A 16,178-nucleotide genomic window follows, 5' to 3' on the forward strand; every position below is an offset into this window, starting at 1 on the left:
AAAACTCAACTTAAAAATCTGATACTGAGAGATACATCAAAATATCCAAAAGAACTAGGCTGTAGATGGAGGTAATACAGGTGATTTTTGTTTTTCATTGTTCTTTTCTGTATTTTATCTATTTTCTATGATGTAAAGTTTCTGTTTTTGTAATACCATGAACTACTTTTCAAAGAATTATTAAATCTTCCATGTATAATATATTGATACTGAAAGGTTTTTTTTTCTTTCTTGAAGTAACAAGTATTATACTGTACCAACATGATGATCTAGTCTGAAATAGAACAGGCTCATAATATCTAAATTAATACAATAGCTTCAAAATTACCTTTAGTCTTGCCTGCTTCAAATGAAATCCCTTACAATGTTGCTAGTGCTCTAAAATACAAAAAAGCATTTCATGGCTACATAGTGCCCACAGAATAGTCTCAGTTCCCATAGCTTTTCAGGTAACACATGGTCCCTTACCTATGACTCCAGCTCCAGCAACCAAAAAACTGGTATAGTTTTCAGCATACACCATGCTCTATTCCCTGCCCCACCCCTATTCCCCCACCCCCATTACCTGGTTAATACTCCTATTCATGCAGAGGATCACCTCCCCTTGACTGCCCAGGCTAGGTGAGCTGTGCTTCCTCTTTAAAATCAGAATACCTTGTGCCTGCCTCCATCATGATCATTTACATCATAAATAAAATGATCATCACAAGGACAGGGACAGTGTCTTTATAATTTCTTATCCTCAGCTCCTTGCACATAATTGGTGCCTAACAAACGTACACAGAAGTGAACTATATCAAATTTTAGGCTTTTTATTGGCCAAAGACAAAACCATAATTTTAATTAAGATAGTCTGTATAAAGTGAAAGTTAAAGGAAAGAAGGGTCTTTATTCCAAACTATTGGCTTGTCATTTTAAGCTGCTAGGGATAGTTAGTTGTTCTCATCAAAAGAAGCTGCCTTTATATATTAAAATGAAAAAAAAAAAAAAAAAAAACCACAACTCACTGCCAGATCCGACTCATTAAAAACCCCTTCTTGGGTTTCCAAAGCGTTATCTCTTCAGAAGTAGATTGCCCAATCTTCCTTCCCAGGAGTGGCTTCTGGGTTTGAACCGCCAGCCTTCTGGTTAGCAGTCAAATACCCTAGGCACTATGCCATTAGAGTCAACTTGATAAGAGGAAAGAGCATTTTTAAAATCTTAAATCTGAAAGAACAGTCCTTGTTTTTTGTGTGTATCATTTCTGGATTGTTATGAGGGCTCAATAAATATCAGCCCTGTGTACTCTTGGGACTAATACCCATGAATTATTTACCAAAGAACAATTTAATGATTCAACTTTCCAAGTCCCAACTTGAGTCAGGACCAAAGCCCCCAGGCAGGAAAGGGAGGGAACCACCAGGACCACAGTAGTGGCAGGATCCAGATAGGAATTAGGGAAGGGCGGGGGTGGAGAGGTTTACAACAGCTAAAGGAGATGAACCTGTCAGTCTGTCATCCTGTGGTGGCTTGGGTGTTGCTGTGAGGCTTGAGGCTGTGCCACCAGTGTTTCAAAAGCCAGCAGGGTTACACGCGGTGCGTAGGTTTCAGTGCAGCTTACAGACTTTGACAGACCAGGAAGAAGGAAGAGGCCATCCACTTCTCAAAGAATTGGCCAGGGAAAACCTTAGAATAGCAGAGAAACAGTGTCTGATACATTACTGGGCAACTTTATGAATAGCCTGGAAATGTCCGATACAGCACAGGAAGATGAGGCCCTTAGGTGAGAAGGCACTCAAATTACAACTAGGAAAGAGTTGCCTCATCAGAGTAAAACCAACCTTAATGACATGGGTAAAATAAATCTTTTGGGCCTCCATCTGCTGATATGGCGTGACTCATATTGAAGAGAAACAGCTGCAAACATCCATTAATAATCAGAATATGGAATGTATGAAGTATGAATCTAGGAAAATTGGAAGTTGTCAAAAATGAAATGGAATGCAAAAAGACTGATATCCTAGGCATCAGTGAGCTGAAATGGACCATTTTGAATCAGACAACTGTACGATCTACTATGCCGCGAATGACAATTTGAAGAGGAATGGCATGGCATTCATCATCACAAAGGATATTTCAAGATCTGTCCTGAAGTACAGTGATAGTATAATATCCATATACCTACAAGGAAGACCTGTTCATGCTACTATTATTCAATTTTACACATCAACCACCAAAGCCAAAAATGAGAAAACTGAGGATTTTTATCAACTTCTGCAGTCTGAAATTGACCAAATATGCAATCAAGATGTGTTAATTATTACTGGTGACTGGAATGCAAAAGTTGGAAACAAAGAATCACCAGTAGTTAGAAAATTTGGCCTTGGTTACAGAAATAATGCTGGAATCACATGAGAGAATTTTGCAAGACCAATGACTTATTCATTGCAAATACCTTTTTCAACAACACAAATGGAAGCTATACAAGTGGACTTCACGAGATTGAGTACACAGGAATCAGACTGACTACATCATGGCAAGCAGCAATGGAAAACCTCAGTATCTTTAGCCAAAACCAGGCCAGGAGGTGATTGTGGAACAGACCATCAACTGCTCATATGCAAGTTCATCTTGAAGTTGAAGACAATTAAAACAAGTCCACGAGAGCCAAAATATGACCTTAAATATATCCCTCCTGAATTCAGAGACCATCTAAAGAATAGATTTGAGGCATTGAACACCAATGACCAAAAACCAGAGGAATTGAGGGATGACATCAAGAACATCATCAATGAAGAAAGCAAGAGCTCACTAAAAAGACAAGAAAAGAGAAGAACAAAATGGATAACAGAAGAGACTCTGAAACTTGCCCTTGAGTGGAGAGTAGCTAAAGCAAATGGAAGAAATGACAAGATAAAAGAGCTGAACAGAAGATTTCAAAGAGCAGCTCAAGCAGACAAAGCCAATTACTATTAATTTAAATGTGCAAAGACCTGGAGTTAGAAAACCAAACGAGAAGAAGACACTTGGCATTTCTCAAGCTGAAAGAACTGAGGAAAAAATTTAAGCCTTGAGTTGTAATATTCAAAGATTCTGCAGGCAAAACATTGAATGATGCAGGAAGCATCAAAAGAAGATGGAAGGAATACACAGAGTCACTGTACCAAAAAGAACTGGTCGATCTTCATCCATTTTAGGAGGTGGCATATGATGAAGAACCAATGGTACTGAAGGAAGAAGTCGAAGCTGCACTGAAGGAATTGGTCAAGAACAAGGCTCCAGGAATTGATGGAATACCCATTGAGATGCTTCAGCAAATGGATGCCCTGCTAGAGGCACTCACTCTGGCCAAGAGATTTGTAAGACAGCTACCTGGCCAAGTGACTGGAAGAGATCCACATTTGTACCCATTCCAAAGAAAGCTGATCTCACAGAATGTGGAAATTATCAAACAATATTATTAATATTGCATTCAAGTAAAATCTTACTGAACATAATTCAGAAATGGCTGTAGCAGTATATTGACAGAGAACTTCCAAAATTGCAAGCTGGATTCAGAAGAGGACATGGAATGAGGGTTATCACTGCTGCTGTCAGATGGATCTTGGCTCAAAGTAAAGAATATCAGAAAGATGTTTACTTGTGTTTTACTGACTATGCCAAATCATTTGATTGTGTGTATCATAACAAACTGTAGATAACACTGAGAAGAATGAGAATTCCAGAACATTTGATTGTGCTCATGAGGAACCTGTACAAGGGCCAGGAGGCTGTTGTTGGAACAGAACAAAGGGACACTGAATGGTTTAAAATCAAGAAGGGAGTGCGTCAGAGTTGTGTCCTTTCACCATACTTATTTAATCTATATGCTGAGCAAGTAAGCTGTGAAGCTGGACTATATGAAGAAGAACATGGCATCAGGATTAGAGGAAGAATCATTAACAACCTGCGATACGCTGACGGCACAACTTTGCTTGCTCAAAGTGAGGATGACTTGAAGCACACTGATGAAGGCTGAAGAATACAGTGTGCAGTATGGATTATACCTCAATATAAGAAAATAAAAATCCTCACAACTGGACCAATAAGTAGTGTCACGATAAATGGAGAAAAGACTGAAGTTGTCAAAGACTTTACATTGCTTGGTTCTACAATCGACACCAATGGAAGCAGCAGTCAGGACGTCAGATGACGTATAGCACTGGGCAAATCAGCTGCAAAGGACCTCTTTCAAGTGCTGAGGAACAAAGATGTCTCCTTTAGGACTACAGTGTACCTGACACAAGCCATGGTATTTTCAATTGCCTCATATGCATGTGAGAGCTGGACAATGAAAAAGGAAGACTAAAGAAAAATCAGTGCCTTTGAGTTGTGGTGCTGGCGAAGAATGCTGAAAGTACCATGGACTGCTAAAAGAACTAACAGATCTGTCCTGGAGAAAGTGCAGCCAGAATGCTCCTTGAAAGTGAGAATGGCCAGACTTCGTGTCACGTACTTTGGTCATGTTGTCAGAAGGGACCATTCCCTGGAGAAGGATGTCTGCTTGGTAAGGTGGAGGGTCAATGAAAGAGAGGAAGGCCCTCAATGAGATGGATTGACACAGTGGCAGCGGCGATGGGCTCAAGTATAGCAGGGATCGCGGAGCTGGCGCAGGATCGGGCTGTGTTTCATTCTGCTGTGCATGGGGTTGCTATGAGTGAGAGACGACTCAACGGCCCCCTAACAACAACAACAACAACAATACCTAGAAATGCTAAGTGTGATGTCTTTTTTAAATTTCAACAGTGTGGAAGAGAAATAGAAAGTATCACCTACACGTAAGGAAAAGTACTGAAGATAACAAGAAAAGGAAAAGAGAAAAGGTAAAATTCCCCTGGCTAATGTATTATAAATAGTAATAGACAGAGCTGTGATTATTAACAAGATGGTTTTTTAGGGGAACTAACAAACTCAACCTATGTAAACTTTAAACAATAACTCAAATAATGCATACTAATTGTGAAAAACAAGTAAAAAGTATTTATAATTATGCTACACAAACATAACCAGTGATTTTTAAAATATAAAACTGGAATGATCTCTGTTCATTGAAACACACACACCTTTCCAGGATAATATGATTATAAAAATTTTATTCCAGTATATTTAACAAATCTTCATCATTTAAAGAATCCAGATTATTTCCATTTTTTTTTTTTGCTACTACAAGTAATATTGGGATTATATTCCTTGTAGTTACACCTTTGTAAACATATTCAGTAAAGCTATTTTGAATATGTTTGAAGAGTTTGTATTTAGACTGATTCTTTCTCTTTTACTTCAACCAATCAACCAAGAAGGAAAAGAGAATCTCTTTTAAATGGTCTAATACTTTTTCTACCAGCTTTATTAAAATCTACCTCTTTAAGAAATGATAGATCCCTACTCTAATTTAATACATATAGCAGAAAAAACAAACTAAAAAATGAAAATAGAATGATAAAAACTCAGTATCAATTTACAATGTAAAACCTTACATAAAATTCCAATGATTGTAAAAAAAGAAAAGAGAAAGATACAGGCAGCAGAGATGCTAATTTTCAACAGAAGTTCTAAAAGTACTGGATAATCACATGTTACATTTTTTAAAAATCTGTATTTTATAAGGGTAGGCACTGGTGGCACAGTGCCTAAGGCATTTGACTACTAACCAGAAAGCTGGTGGTTCAAACCCACCAGCCACTCCTCAGAAGGAAAATTGGGCAATCTACTTCTGTAGTGATACTGCCTCAGAAACTGAAGGAGGGGAAGGGGTCTCTATGAGTCGGATCCGACTTGACAGTAGTGAAAAATTAGAAAAAAAAATTTTATAAGATCATATATATTATTATATCAAATTAAATTTTTCTCTGAAAAATTTTTTAATGAAAATGGGTATTTAAATTTCATAATATACATTGCTCTCACACACTAAGAGGAAAAGAATCACTAATCTTTAGCAACATTAACATATCAAATCATTTAATGATAACTGAACATTTAATGTAAATATTAATTATTAGAATAGAACAAAAAATTCAAACCAATAATACCAATATGATGTATACTTTTGCAGTATTACAAAAATAGGCATGTGGAAAAGAATTAGATGTTAATTGTGAAACAGATCAGTGAAAGCAGAGAACATGCTCTTTCTTTTGTATCCTGCAAACAAAGATTCACAGACTTTTGATTTAAAGCTCTTAAAGCCCCAAATTTGAACAGGCCAAAGTTGCAATGGGTGGTAGAAAAAGAAACCAAAAATAAGCATTATGTCCAAGTTGTTCACATTTTTAAAGTAACAAATGAAGGTCAAAGTTCTTCTTACTGAAAATAAAAGTGACTATAAGAAAAGCTAGGAGCTCTGGTAGCATAGTGGCTAAGACTAGACCAGACGGCTGGTGGTTCAAACCCACCAGCCACTCCTCAGAAGGAAGGTTGGGCAATCCTACTTCTGTAGTGATGCTGCCTCGGAAACCCAAGGAGGGGTTGCTATGAGTCGGGTTTGACTCGACAGCACATAACAACAACAACATAAGAAAAGCTGAGTGCTATATCGTGACTGGTGCTTCTGTTTTGTTTATTTTCAACATCTGTAGTTGACAAATTTTTTTTAAAGCAGTGGAAACCTTTTTTTTTTTTTTAAATGAAGCCTTACCTGTAAACTTTTTATGTAAAAGTAGATAAAAACAGAGTTTCTCTGGTTGAATAGCCCCTCTCTCATGGCAGTTCTGAACTACCTCTGTGGAAATGCAGGGCTCTGCACACAGCTGGAAAATCACTGTGTATGTTCCACTGTACAGTGTCAATAACTAACTAAACCTTTACCTGTCCCATTTTAAATGCATGCTCAAAGAGGAGGCAAGAAGCACTAGGTCAAAATTCAGAAGATCTGGTTTCTAGGTCAGGCTCTACCTCATGACTACACTATCTTTGAACAAAAAACAAACACTATCTTTGAACAAAAAACAAACCAAAAAAGGCAAAAGGACACCACAACTCTGTTATCTACTCTATAAAAATGAGATTTTTATTACATGCCCTCTCTATCTCATAAGCCTGTTACGAACAAATGAACTCAGCTATACATGTGTGAAACTGCTATAAAAATGCATGGTAAGTAAAACATATTTATGTACCTAAAGCCAAAGTGTTTGGATTATGTTCATTATCTAAGTTTATGAAACAGCCTAGCTAATTGAACCAAAGAACTATATTTGAATGTACATACATATTTGGAAGCCATTTATAAACTGCTGCATTTACAAGGTCTGAGAGAAAATAATAAACTCTATCTAAACAAACTCAAATTTATTTATAATTAGCCAAATAGATTTACCCAAAACACACTATTTTTGCAGCACTTCTATTCTGTTACTGAAAACTCACCTTAATTTTACAGTCCATGGAACAAGAAAGCAGTAAGTGGCCTGAGAGAGGAAACAATCTCACTGCACTGACGCCCTATGAAAAGGTATTATAATGATTAGTTATCAGAAACGTATTTATTAGCTAAAATTAAACCCAAGAAAAAGACAGTATATTTTTAAGCACCATAATCCACTATTTTTATTCATACCCTAGAATAACCTTCATTAGTATTTCAAGAGCAGCCCTCTCAACACTAAGCTTTTGAAGATTTTTTTTTTAACCTTTAATGTTGACTTTCTCACCCAAGGAAATCCTGAATGAATCACATTGCCAATGTCCCTACTCCCCTCCTTTCATTTACAGAGCCTCTTCAACAGATTTGATGCCCCTCTGCAAACAGCTAAAAACTGTTAGTTGGAATAGTGCAAATGACAATGAATTTCAATACCAAAAATTTTCAAATCTCGTCTCTACATTAGTTTAAATAGTACATAGTTTATAAACCAGGGAGTGTCTAATCACTCTGAAGTGTGATATCCCCAAGAGCTAAGGCACAATTACTGAGGCTAAGCAGGAGGTGTGGTTCTAGCACTAGCCCATTACTTACTGACTTGGTGCCCAAGAAGCCGGAGATTGTGGCAGAGGCTTATGGGAAAAGACCTGGGCGGCAATAAGGGAACAGGACATTGAACCATAAACGCTTATACCATAGCCTGGCTAAATGGCCTTGAAGACTGATTAGTCATTGTCACTGGTAAGTGTGGGTACCTCCAAAGCCTGCTGCCATTGTTGTTAGGTGCCACTGAGTAGGTTTCAACTCCAAGTGACTGTACGTACAACAGAATGAAACACTGCCTCATCCTGCACCATCCTCACAATTGTTGCCACGTTTGAGCCACATGTTGTAGCCACTGTGTCAATCCATTTCCTTGGGGGGCCTCCTCTCTTTCACTGACACTGTAGTCCAAACCCCAACTCTGGTTTAGCTTCAATTTAACTTCCTTGCTCTATCATCTTTACCACATATACTGAATGATCCACATTAATAATGAAATTTTATGTTGGCTTCACTATTATAACATTACAACAAGCAGAAATAACTAACTTGCCTACCTTTGTGTGCCCAGACCACACATGAATTTGTTTCTTCGGGAGATAACACTTCTCAGGTGGCACAGATGAACGGAGATTAACACCAACATCTTGAGGTATATGAAGATAGGACCTTCCCTGATAGTCATACATTTCTTTAACTAAAACAACAAGGCAAAAGAAATTAATGAACAAATATAAGCTATAGACATGATATCTATATGCTTACAATAAATAGTAACACGCATTTTATTCCTAGGAATATCGTTCCATATTAAGGCTTAGGTAATAACATTCTGGCGATGTTAAAACCGAAATTTAGCTGCTTGAAATAATTTCTATTATTTACAATAAGAGCAGTATTTTGGAATTCTTCAATGCCCAGGGAATAATAAACTTTTAAATGAGGCTTGTATTTTTTTACTCAGTTATACATTTTAGAGAAATATATAGAAATTATATATAATCTTTCTTACATATAGAGATATTTAAGAAAGATGTCAATGAAGTATAATTACAGTGGGAGAAGAAAAGAGTAGTATTCGGGCCTTGTGTATCACTGGCAAAGAATCAGAAGCAAAACAGGATATGGAGGAAGTTGAAAAAAAACCACACACATCAACTATTCTTTTTCTCAGCTTTCCTCTTATGCTCTTCCAGCTTCTTCTTCATTTCTCTTTTCCTACTTTCACATAAACTTTTTAATTACATGACATCCATTTACATTACATGAAACAGTTAATTTATATTAACTGACATAGTTACATACAGCATTTATCAGCATGGCTGGCACAGAGTAAATAATAAATTTGTTGTTATGTGCCGTCGAGTCAGACCCGACTCATAGCGACCCCTCCTTGGGTTTCCGAGGCAGTATCACTACGAAAGTAGATTGCCCCATCTTCCTTTCGCGGAGTGGCTGGTGGGTTTGAAACACCAGCCTTCTGGTTAGCAGTCAAGTGCCTTCAGGCACTAAGCTACCAGAGCTCCTAAATGTTGACTATTATTATGGCTGCAGGTACTATAGCACTAAATAGACGCAAATAAAACCAGAGTTTAAGAAACCAATTATGGCCTCATTAAACTTAAATATCTGATATATGATGCAACACTAGAAATAATCACCATTATCTGTATTATTCTTTATTGTTTCAGATGATCACTATGTATTTCCTAAATATAATTAATTATTAGCAAACAAGGCACATTCTAGAATATTTATTATTTATTTTGGTTAACATATATTTCTTTCCACAAATAATTTCAATCTAATCACATTAAAAAAAAACTATTCTTTTAAAATATAACTTAGTAACAATTATGAACTGTGAGAATACCTAAAGAATGTTTGGCTTGGGTTAAAAATAAAAAGATAAAATGATTCTTTTGGGGAACTATTAACTCAATATGAGGGGTCAATTTCCTGAGGAAAAACAAATTATGGCCCATTCAGGTTTCTTCTTTACTCATTAACACTCAAAAAAAAAAATTATCTGTGGCTATTATTAATCATGCTATTTTCTATCTTTCATTAGCACATACCTAGGCGTATTTGCTGTAATTTATGTGGGATGCAAACTGTCCAACATAATCACTTAATATAATAATTTTATACAGCAGCTGATATTAAGAGCAACTGATTTCATGTGAACAGGAAAAAAGTAACTATCTTAAGGTTTATCATAAAGATGAAGAAGTATAAAAAATAATTACCGTGTAAGATTGTCTTTTCCTCCCCAGGTTTCTCATCTTCCTGTTTGCCTTTCTTTTGCCTCTTTGCTGTGATTTCATCTAATTCTTTCTGTTCTTCCTGAGGAAATTGAACTTTAAAATGAATGTTCTAGAACTCCACCATATACAAAGTTAGTTATAAATTCTGTATAATGGAGTCCATTCTTTTGTTGAAGTAATAACTGTAAAGGAAACAATCTCAACTTTTGCATAAGCAGAGATTGACTGCCTCTTCCATAGATGAAAAACTGCCATTAAACACATAATGAATAGTAGGTAACACAATTTTAAACTGATTTTATAAAAAACTCATCATTTCCGGAACACCTAGAAAAACTTTAACATACTATGCTAATTATGCAAGTGAAAAAATGAAGCAATTAGAAAATCTAGCACCAGAAAGGAAACTGAATTTTAATACACAATTTGGTTCTTTGGTAAATGGCTTTTACATATAGATTAGTAATGACTGTATTTGTTACAGGAGCTCTGGTGGTATAGTGCCTAAGGCATTTGACTGCTAACCAGAAGGCTGGTGATTCAAACCCACCAGCCACTCCTCTATGAAAGGCTGAGCAATCTACTTCTGCAGTGATACTTACTGCCTTGGAAACCCAACGAGGGGTTACTATGAGTCAGATCCGACTCAATGGCAGAGAATTTGCACTTTTTTTTTTGTGTATCTGTTACACAACTTTTTTTGGGATGAGTTGGGGAGGGAATGTAAGGTGGTAGTAAATATTTATCGATAATAACAAAAAAGTCAGTAGATAATATAAAATAAAGAAATAGCAGTATATGTGCGTGTCTATATATGCATGTGTAGGTAAAAGAGATATCCTTTATAGAAAGCCAGTGTACACCTGAACTGGCAATGCAAAACATCAAAGCTTACTTCTGAAGGTTTGGCTACATCTTTTTCATCCACATATTTTGCCCATGGTCCCAAGAAACCATCAATATTAGATGCATCATTTTCTTTGAACTTTTTCCTCTTTTCTGTTTTTTTCTGACCAGTTTCAAACACAGTTAAACCTACATTAAAAAAAGAGAGAGATTGCAAATGTAGATATTTTCTAAAGAAATATCAGCATATATGAATTTTACTTTATATGGCTAAAGAAAGATGATTATTAAAGTGATCAGAGATTTATTAACCAACACAAACCAAAATCTGTAAGAAATATGCCAGCTATTCATGCTACACAAAGAGGGATTCACCCTTTTGGGCAAAGACACGTTCTGTCACTGCAATATTTTGCAAAATTCTATATATTTAATGATAGCCCAAGTTTAATAAAAGGGTCAAATATGTAATCCTAAATGATATACAATTTTTTCAATGAATCGCAGATCTGTATCACTGGATTTTATCCCTTTTTAAAAGCAACCTATTGTCTTTGTTATGTTAATGAGAGAGGATCAGTGGAGGCTATCTTGAGTCAGAGCTCCCCTTTTGAGATATAAAAGAGATTAAATGCAAGCTAGAAAGCAGAGAAGAGGGAAGACATATGCCAAACCACACAAAGACTGCCTGGGAGCAGAAACTCAGAAGAGACAAGGACATTTCTCCAGAGGATTACAACCACAGGTATAGAGTTTAGGATTTAAAACATATTTTTGGAGACACAGTTCAATCCATAACCTTCTGCTCTTTGACCCTCAAAATTCATGTTCTTCCTACATGTAAAACACATTCACCCCATCATATCATCCCCAAAGTCTTAAGTCAACTCTAAGTCTAAAATTTCATCTTCTGGGTAAAAGTTCTCCTCATCTGTGAACCTGTGAAATTAAGAACACAGGTTACCTGCTTCTAAAGTACAGTGGCACAAGGCAGACATTTCCATTACAAATGGGGAAATTGAAGGGAAAGAAGGAATAACAGGCACCAAGCAAGTCCAAAACCCAACAGAACAAATTACATTAGTGTCTTAGTTATCTAGTGCTGCTAGTGGGTGGCTTTAACAAAGAGCAATTTATTCTCTCACAGTTTAGAAGGCTAGAAGTCCAAATTCAGAGTGCCAGCTCTAGGGACTGGATGTAGGCCCCTTGACCTTGGCCTTCAGCTCTGCCTCTTGTTTCAGTCCCACTGGAGTTAGAGGCTTCTTCTGACTCATGCAGCTATTGGCTGCTGAGGCTGACGAATCCAAGAACAACAGGTAAAATGGCACAATCCCAAGATCAGCAGGCAAGATGGTAGGTCACTGGTTCAAGTTCAGGAACTTGAGATGAAGACTTGGCCAAATGCAGGATCCAAAATGCGCCAAAAAGCTAGCGACTTTGCCCAAAGCTTCTTCGTATGTAGTGGAAGCAGGCCATATCCTGAAAGCAACTGCCCTTCAACTGATTAGGTGCTTACATCAGATTCCATCATGGAGGTAATTACAAGCTCATAATGGGGAATAACTACCTCCAGCTTCTCAGCCACTCAAAATCACGGCCCAGTCAAGTTGACACACAACCTTACCTACCACAATTAGCTCTCAAGGCTTGAAAATAATCCTGTTTTCTGAGATCATTTGGGCTATGGCCCTGCCTCCAGATTCTGGGTGCTGGCCACACCCTCTGGATTCTGGATGCAGGTCCCTGCAGTTTCAGGTTTCAGCTCCATCTTCTAGGCCCTGTAGGATGGCAACTTTGTTTCCTTGGCTTTAGGCAGCCCCTTCTCCTAGTCCATTTAAGTGGCGACCCCCCTGGCAAGCCCTATTCTTCTACCCCTTAGGCATGGCAGCCCAGCCCTCTCAGCTTTCAGCAGCAGCTCCATTCCCTGGCACACTTTAATGGCACCCCCACACTCCTGGAACCCAGTTGGCAAAGACATGATTCTTTGAAATCTAGGAGGTTGTGATCCTACCCTTTGTGATCTAGGAGACCACCCTGTGAAACTGAGAAGGCCCTGATTCCCATGCTCTTTCCAAAAGTTCTGCTGTTCTCCAAGCTGATCCAGAGATGGTCCTCTTCTTTTCCTGGGACAACACATACAAATCCTTTGGCCTATTTCCTGCCTGTAGAATTCCAAAAGGCAGACCGCATTTTTTCCTTTTGTTCTTTCTCCGTACCATTCAGCCTAAGCTGATGAGTTTTCTGCTGTAATAGTTGGTCAGATCCAGCAGCAACAGGCTTAATTCCTTTAACAAAAGACTGCATAGGCACATCCTTGGTGAACGTCCTGGGACACGTGTCCTTAGTTTGTACAACAGAATTTTCCAAATACTTAAGCTCTATTTTCTTTTATACGGTTTTAAGTCCATCTCTTTCCTCTCTCATTTTATTACAAGGGGAAAGAAGAAACCACACGCCTCCATTAAGATCTTGTTTAGAAATCTCCTCAGCCAGATATCCAAGTTCATCACATGTTCTATATTCCACCAGATAGCTGAACATAATTCAGACAAGTTCTGCATAAAAAGCATCACCTTTCCTCCATCTGCCAATCACATGTTCATAATTTCCTTTTAAAGCCTCACCAGAAGCACATTTAACTGTCCACATTTCTAGCAACATTCTAATTCTGTATGTATTCTCTAAGACGATACTTTCTCTATGGCTCTTCTCGCTGCCTTCTGAGCCACCAAAACTGCCTGTGATATCCACCATTCTACCAACAGACTCTTCAAGGCCATCTAGACTTTTACTATTAGGCACCTTAAAACTCTTCTAGCTTCTACTCATTATTCTATTTCAAAACCATCACCACATTTTAGATAGCTGATAGAATACCATTCTGTCTTAGTTATCTAGTGCTGCTATGACAGAAATACCACAATGGGTGCCTTTAACAAGGAACAATTTCTTTTCTTACAGTTTAGGAACTAGAAGTGTGAATTCAGGGTGCTAGCTCTAGGGGAAGGGTTTCTCTGTTAGCTCTGGGGGAAGGTACTTATCTCTTCTGAGCTACTGCTCCCAGGCAATCTTCATGTCACTACCAAGTATGTGTCTTCTGCCATCTCTGCTTGCTAGCCTGCATTTCTTTTATATCACAAAGGAAAGTGACTCAAGATACATCCTATACTAATCCTGTCTTCTTAACAGAACAAAGATAACCCTTTCCCAAATGGGATTATAACCACAGGCATAAAGGGTAGGATTTACAAAACGTAATTTTTGGGGACAGAGTTCAATCCATAGCACCTGTGACTCAGTATTGTCAAACAGCCATAAAGCTCCTTTTGAAAGCAAGAATAGACTACGATTTATCATTTTATAACTGAATTTTACTAAATTACATTAAGTGCTTAAGTTATCTTTACTTCTTTTGTTGTAAACATATTACTAATTAAATAAAGCTTCACAATAAGAATCTGGTATTTTTTCCAAGTAATCTCAATCTAAACTTGATCTCTGGTATCATAAATCTTAAGAGTAAAAAAGAAAAGAGAAAAACATATGTTTCTGGTTAGGACTTGACTTGTTATTTGGGAAGTGGCATCTGTGTATATCATCAAATTGGTGCAAGAAAGGTTTACCGAAATCATGGTCACAAGTTAACTGTTAAGTAAAAATCTAGCTATACATAGGTATAGTTTGTAGGAGCCTAACTTAAAAAAAAGCTTACCTATGTTAATTTAAATCAATTCCTTAATAGATTATGTCACAACAAAAGCTTTATTAAAATTTTATTTTAACAATAATCTGAGCCCTGGCAGTGCAGTGGCAAAAATGCTCGTCTGTCAACCAAAAGGGTGTCACTTCGAATCCACCAGCTATTCTGCGGGAGAAAGATGTGGCAGTCCAGTTCTGTAATGATTTACAGCCTTGGAAACCCTATGGGACAGTTCTACTCTGTCCTACAGGGTTGCTATGAGTTGGAATTGACTTGATGGCAGTGGAAGCAATAATCTAGCTCATACACAGAATACAACATGATCACATGTTGTTGCTAGGTGCCATCAACTCATCTCCAACTCACAGTGACCCTGTGTACAGCAGAATAAAACACTGCCTGGTCCTGTGCCAGCCTCATGATTCTCACTATACCTTGAGCCCATCATTGTAGCCACTGTGTCAATTCATGTCACTGAGGGCCTTCCCCTTTTTATGATCACATAGGAAGTTGATAATAAAGAGGCAGCAGTACCCTGTTCAAAGACGGCTGCCGACGGCACCGTTTTGAATGAGTGTCAGCTGACATCTTTAACAGGCAACACTGCCTGTTTCCTACTCAGGTTAAAATCCCACGTGCAAGAGATTTGGTTGCTACGCAACACGTATGCTCCATTGGCATGACTGAATTTTTCATACTGGTTCAAGGCCCTCCTACAAATTAAAATTTATCAAGTGATTTCTAAGGTTTGGCACTGAGCCAAGTGCTCAGTATACCCAGAAATAGGTACCACTATTCTCTGCTACAAGGTTGTACAGCTTGTAGGTAGCAAAAGCAAGGTCTAAAATGTAATAGCTCGAGACTGTATCACTGTAAACTATATTATCCTATTGTCTCAGCTTTAAAAATAATCAAGAACTACATAAAACTAGATACACATTTTTTACTATAGTGTAATTACAGTCATCTGCAAGACAGCAATTACAGGTATATATTTTATATCAAATATTTCAACTAAATTACCTTGATTTTTTTCAGCTTCTTCAACAGAACCAATATATTTAGTAGACACTTGATGACTATCTAAGGAAGGGTCCAATGCATAACCTAAACAGAAAAAAAAAACAAATTGTTAACTCCATTTACAATTCATTTTATTACTATACAGTTACATTCATTTCTTATTTGGCTTCCTACACAACAAAAATGATTTCTTTAACTCACGATTAATCCTCTTTTCCTGAGCTACATTTCTATTTGTTGTTGTTGTTGTTGTTAAGTGCCATCGAGTCGTTTCCGACTCATAGCGAGCCCATGCACAGCAGAACGAAACACTGCCCGATCCTGCACCAGCCCCACAATCCCTGCTATACTCGAGCCCATCATCGCAGCCACTGTATCAATCCATCTCGTTGAAGGCCTCCCCCTCTTTCGTCGACCC

At 37.6% G+C, this 16,178-nt stretch overlaps 1 protein-coding gene across 1 annotated transcript in view; it reads right to left on the reverse strand.

Moving 5' to 3' along the window:
• Positions 1-16,178, reverse strand: part of CDC40 (cell division cycle 40) — a 67,326-nt gene that overhangs the window by 13,116 nt on the left and 38,032 nt on the right. The window contains exons 4-8 of the mRNA XM_007940803.2: positions 15,761-15,844; positions 11,087-11,226; positions 10,174-10,270; positions 8,482-8,621; positions 7,387-7,461 (exon numbers count right to left, since the gene is read on the reverse strand). Coding sequence (XP_007938994.1) covers positions 7,387-7,461; positions 8,482-8,621; positions 10,174-10,270; positions 11,087-11,226; positions 15,761-15,844 — 536 coding nt within the window. The remainder of the gene's footprint in view (positions 1-7,386; positions 7,462-8,481; positions 8,622-10,173; positions 10,271-11,086; positions 11,227-15,760; positions 15,845-16,178) is intronic.

The sequence above is a fragment of the Orycteropus afer genome, unplaced genomic scaffold (genome assembly GCF_000298275.1).
Source record: "Orycteropus afer afer isolate SDZICR_OR568_19922 unplaced genomic scaffold, OryAfe1.0 scaffold00072, whole genome shotgun sequence".
Classification (NCBI taxonomy): Eukaryota; Metazoa; Chordata; class Mammalia; order Tubulidentata; family Orycteropodidae; genus Orycteropus; species Orycteropus afer.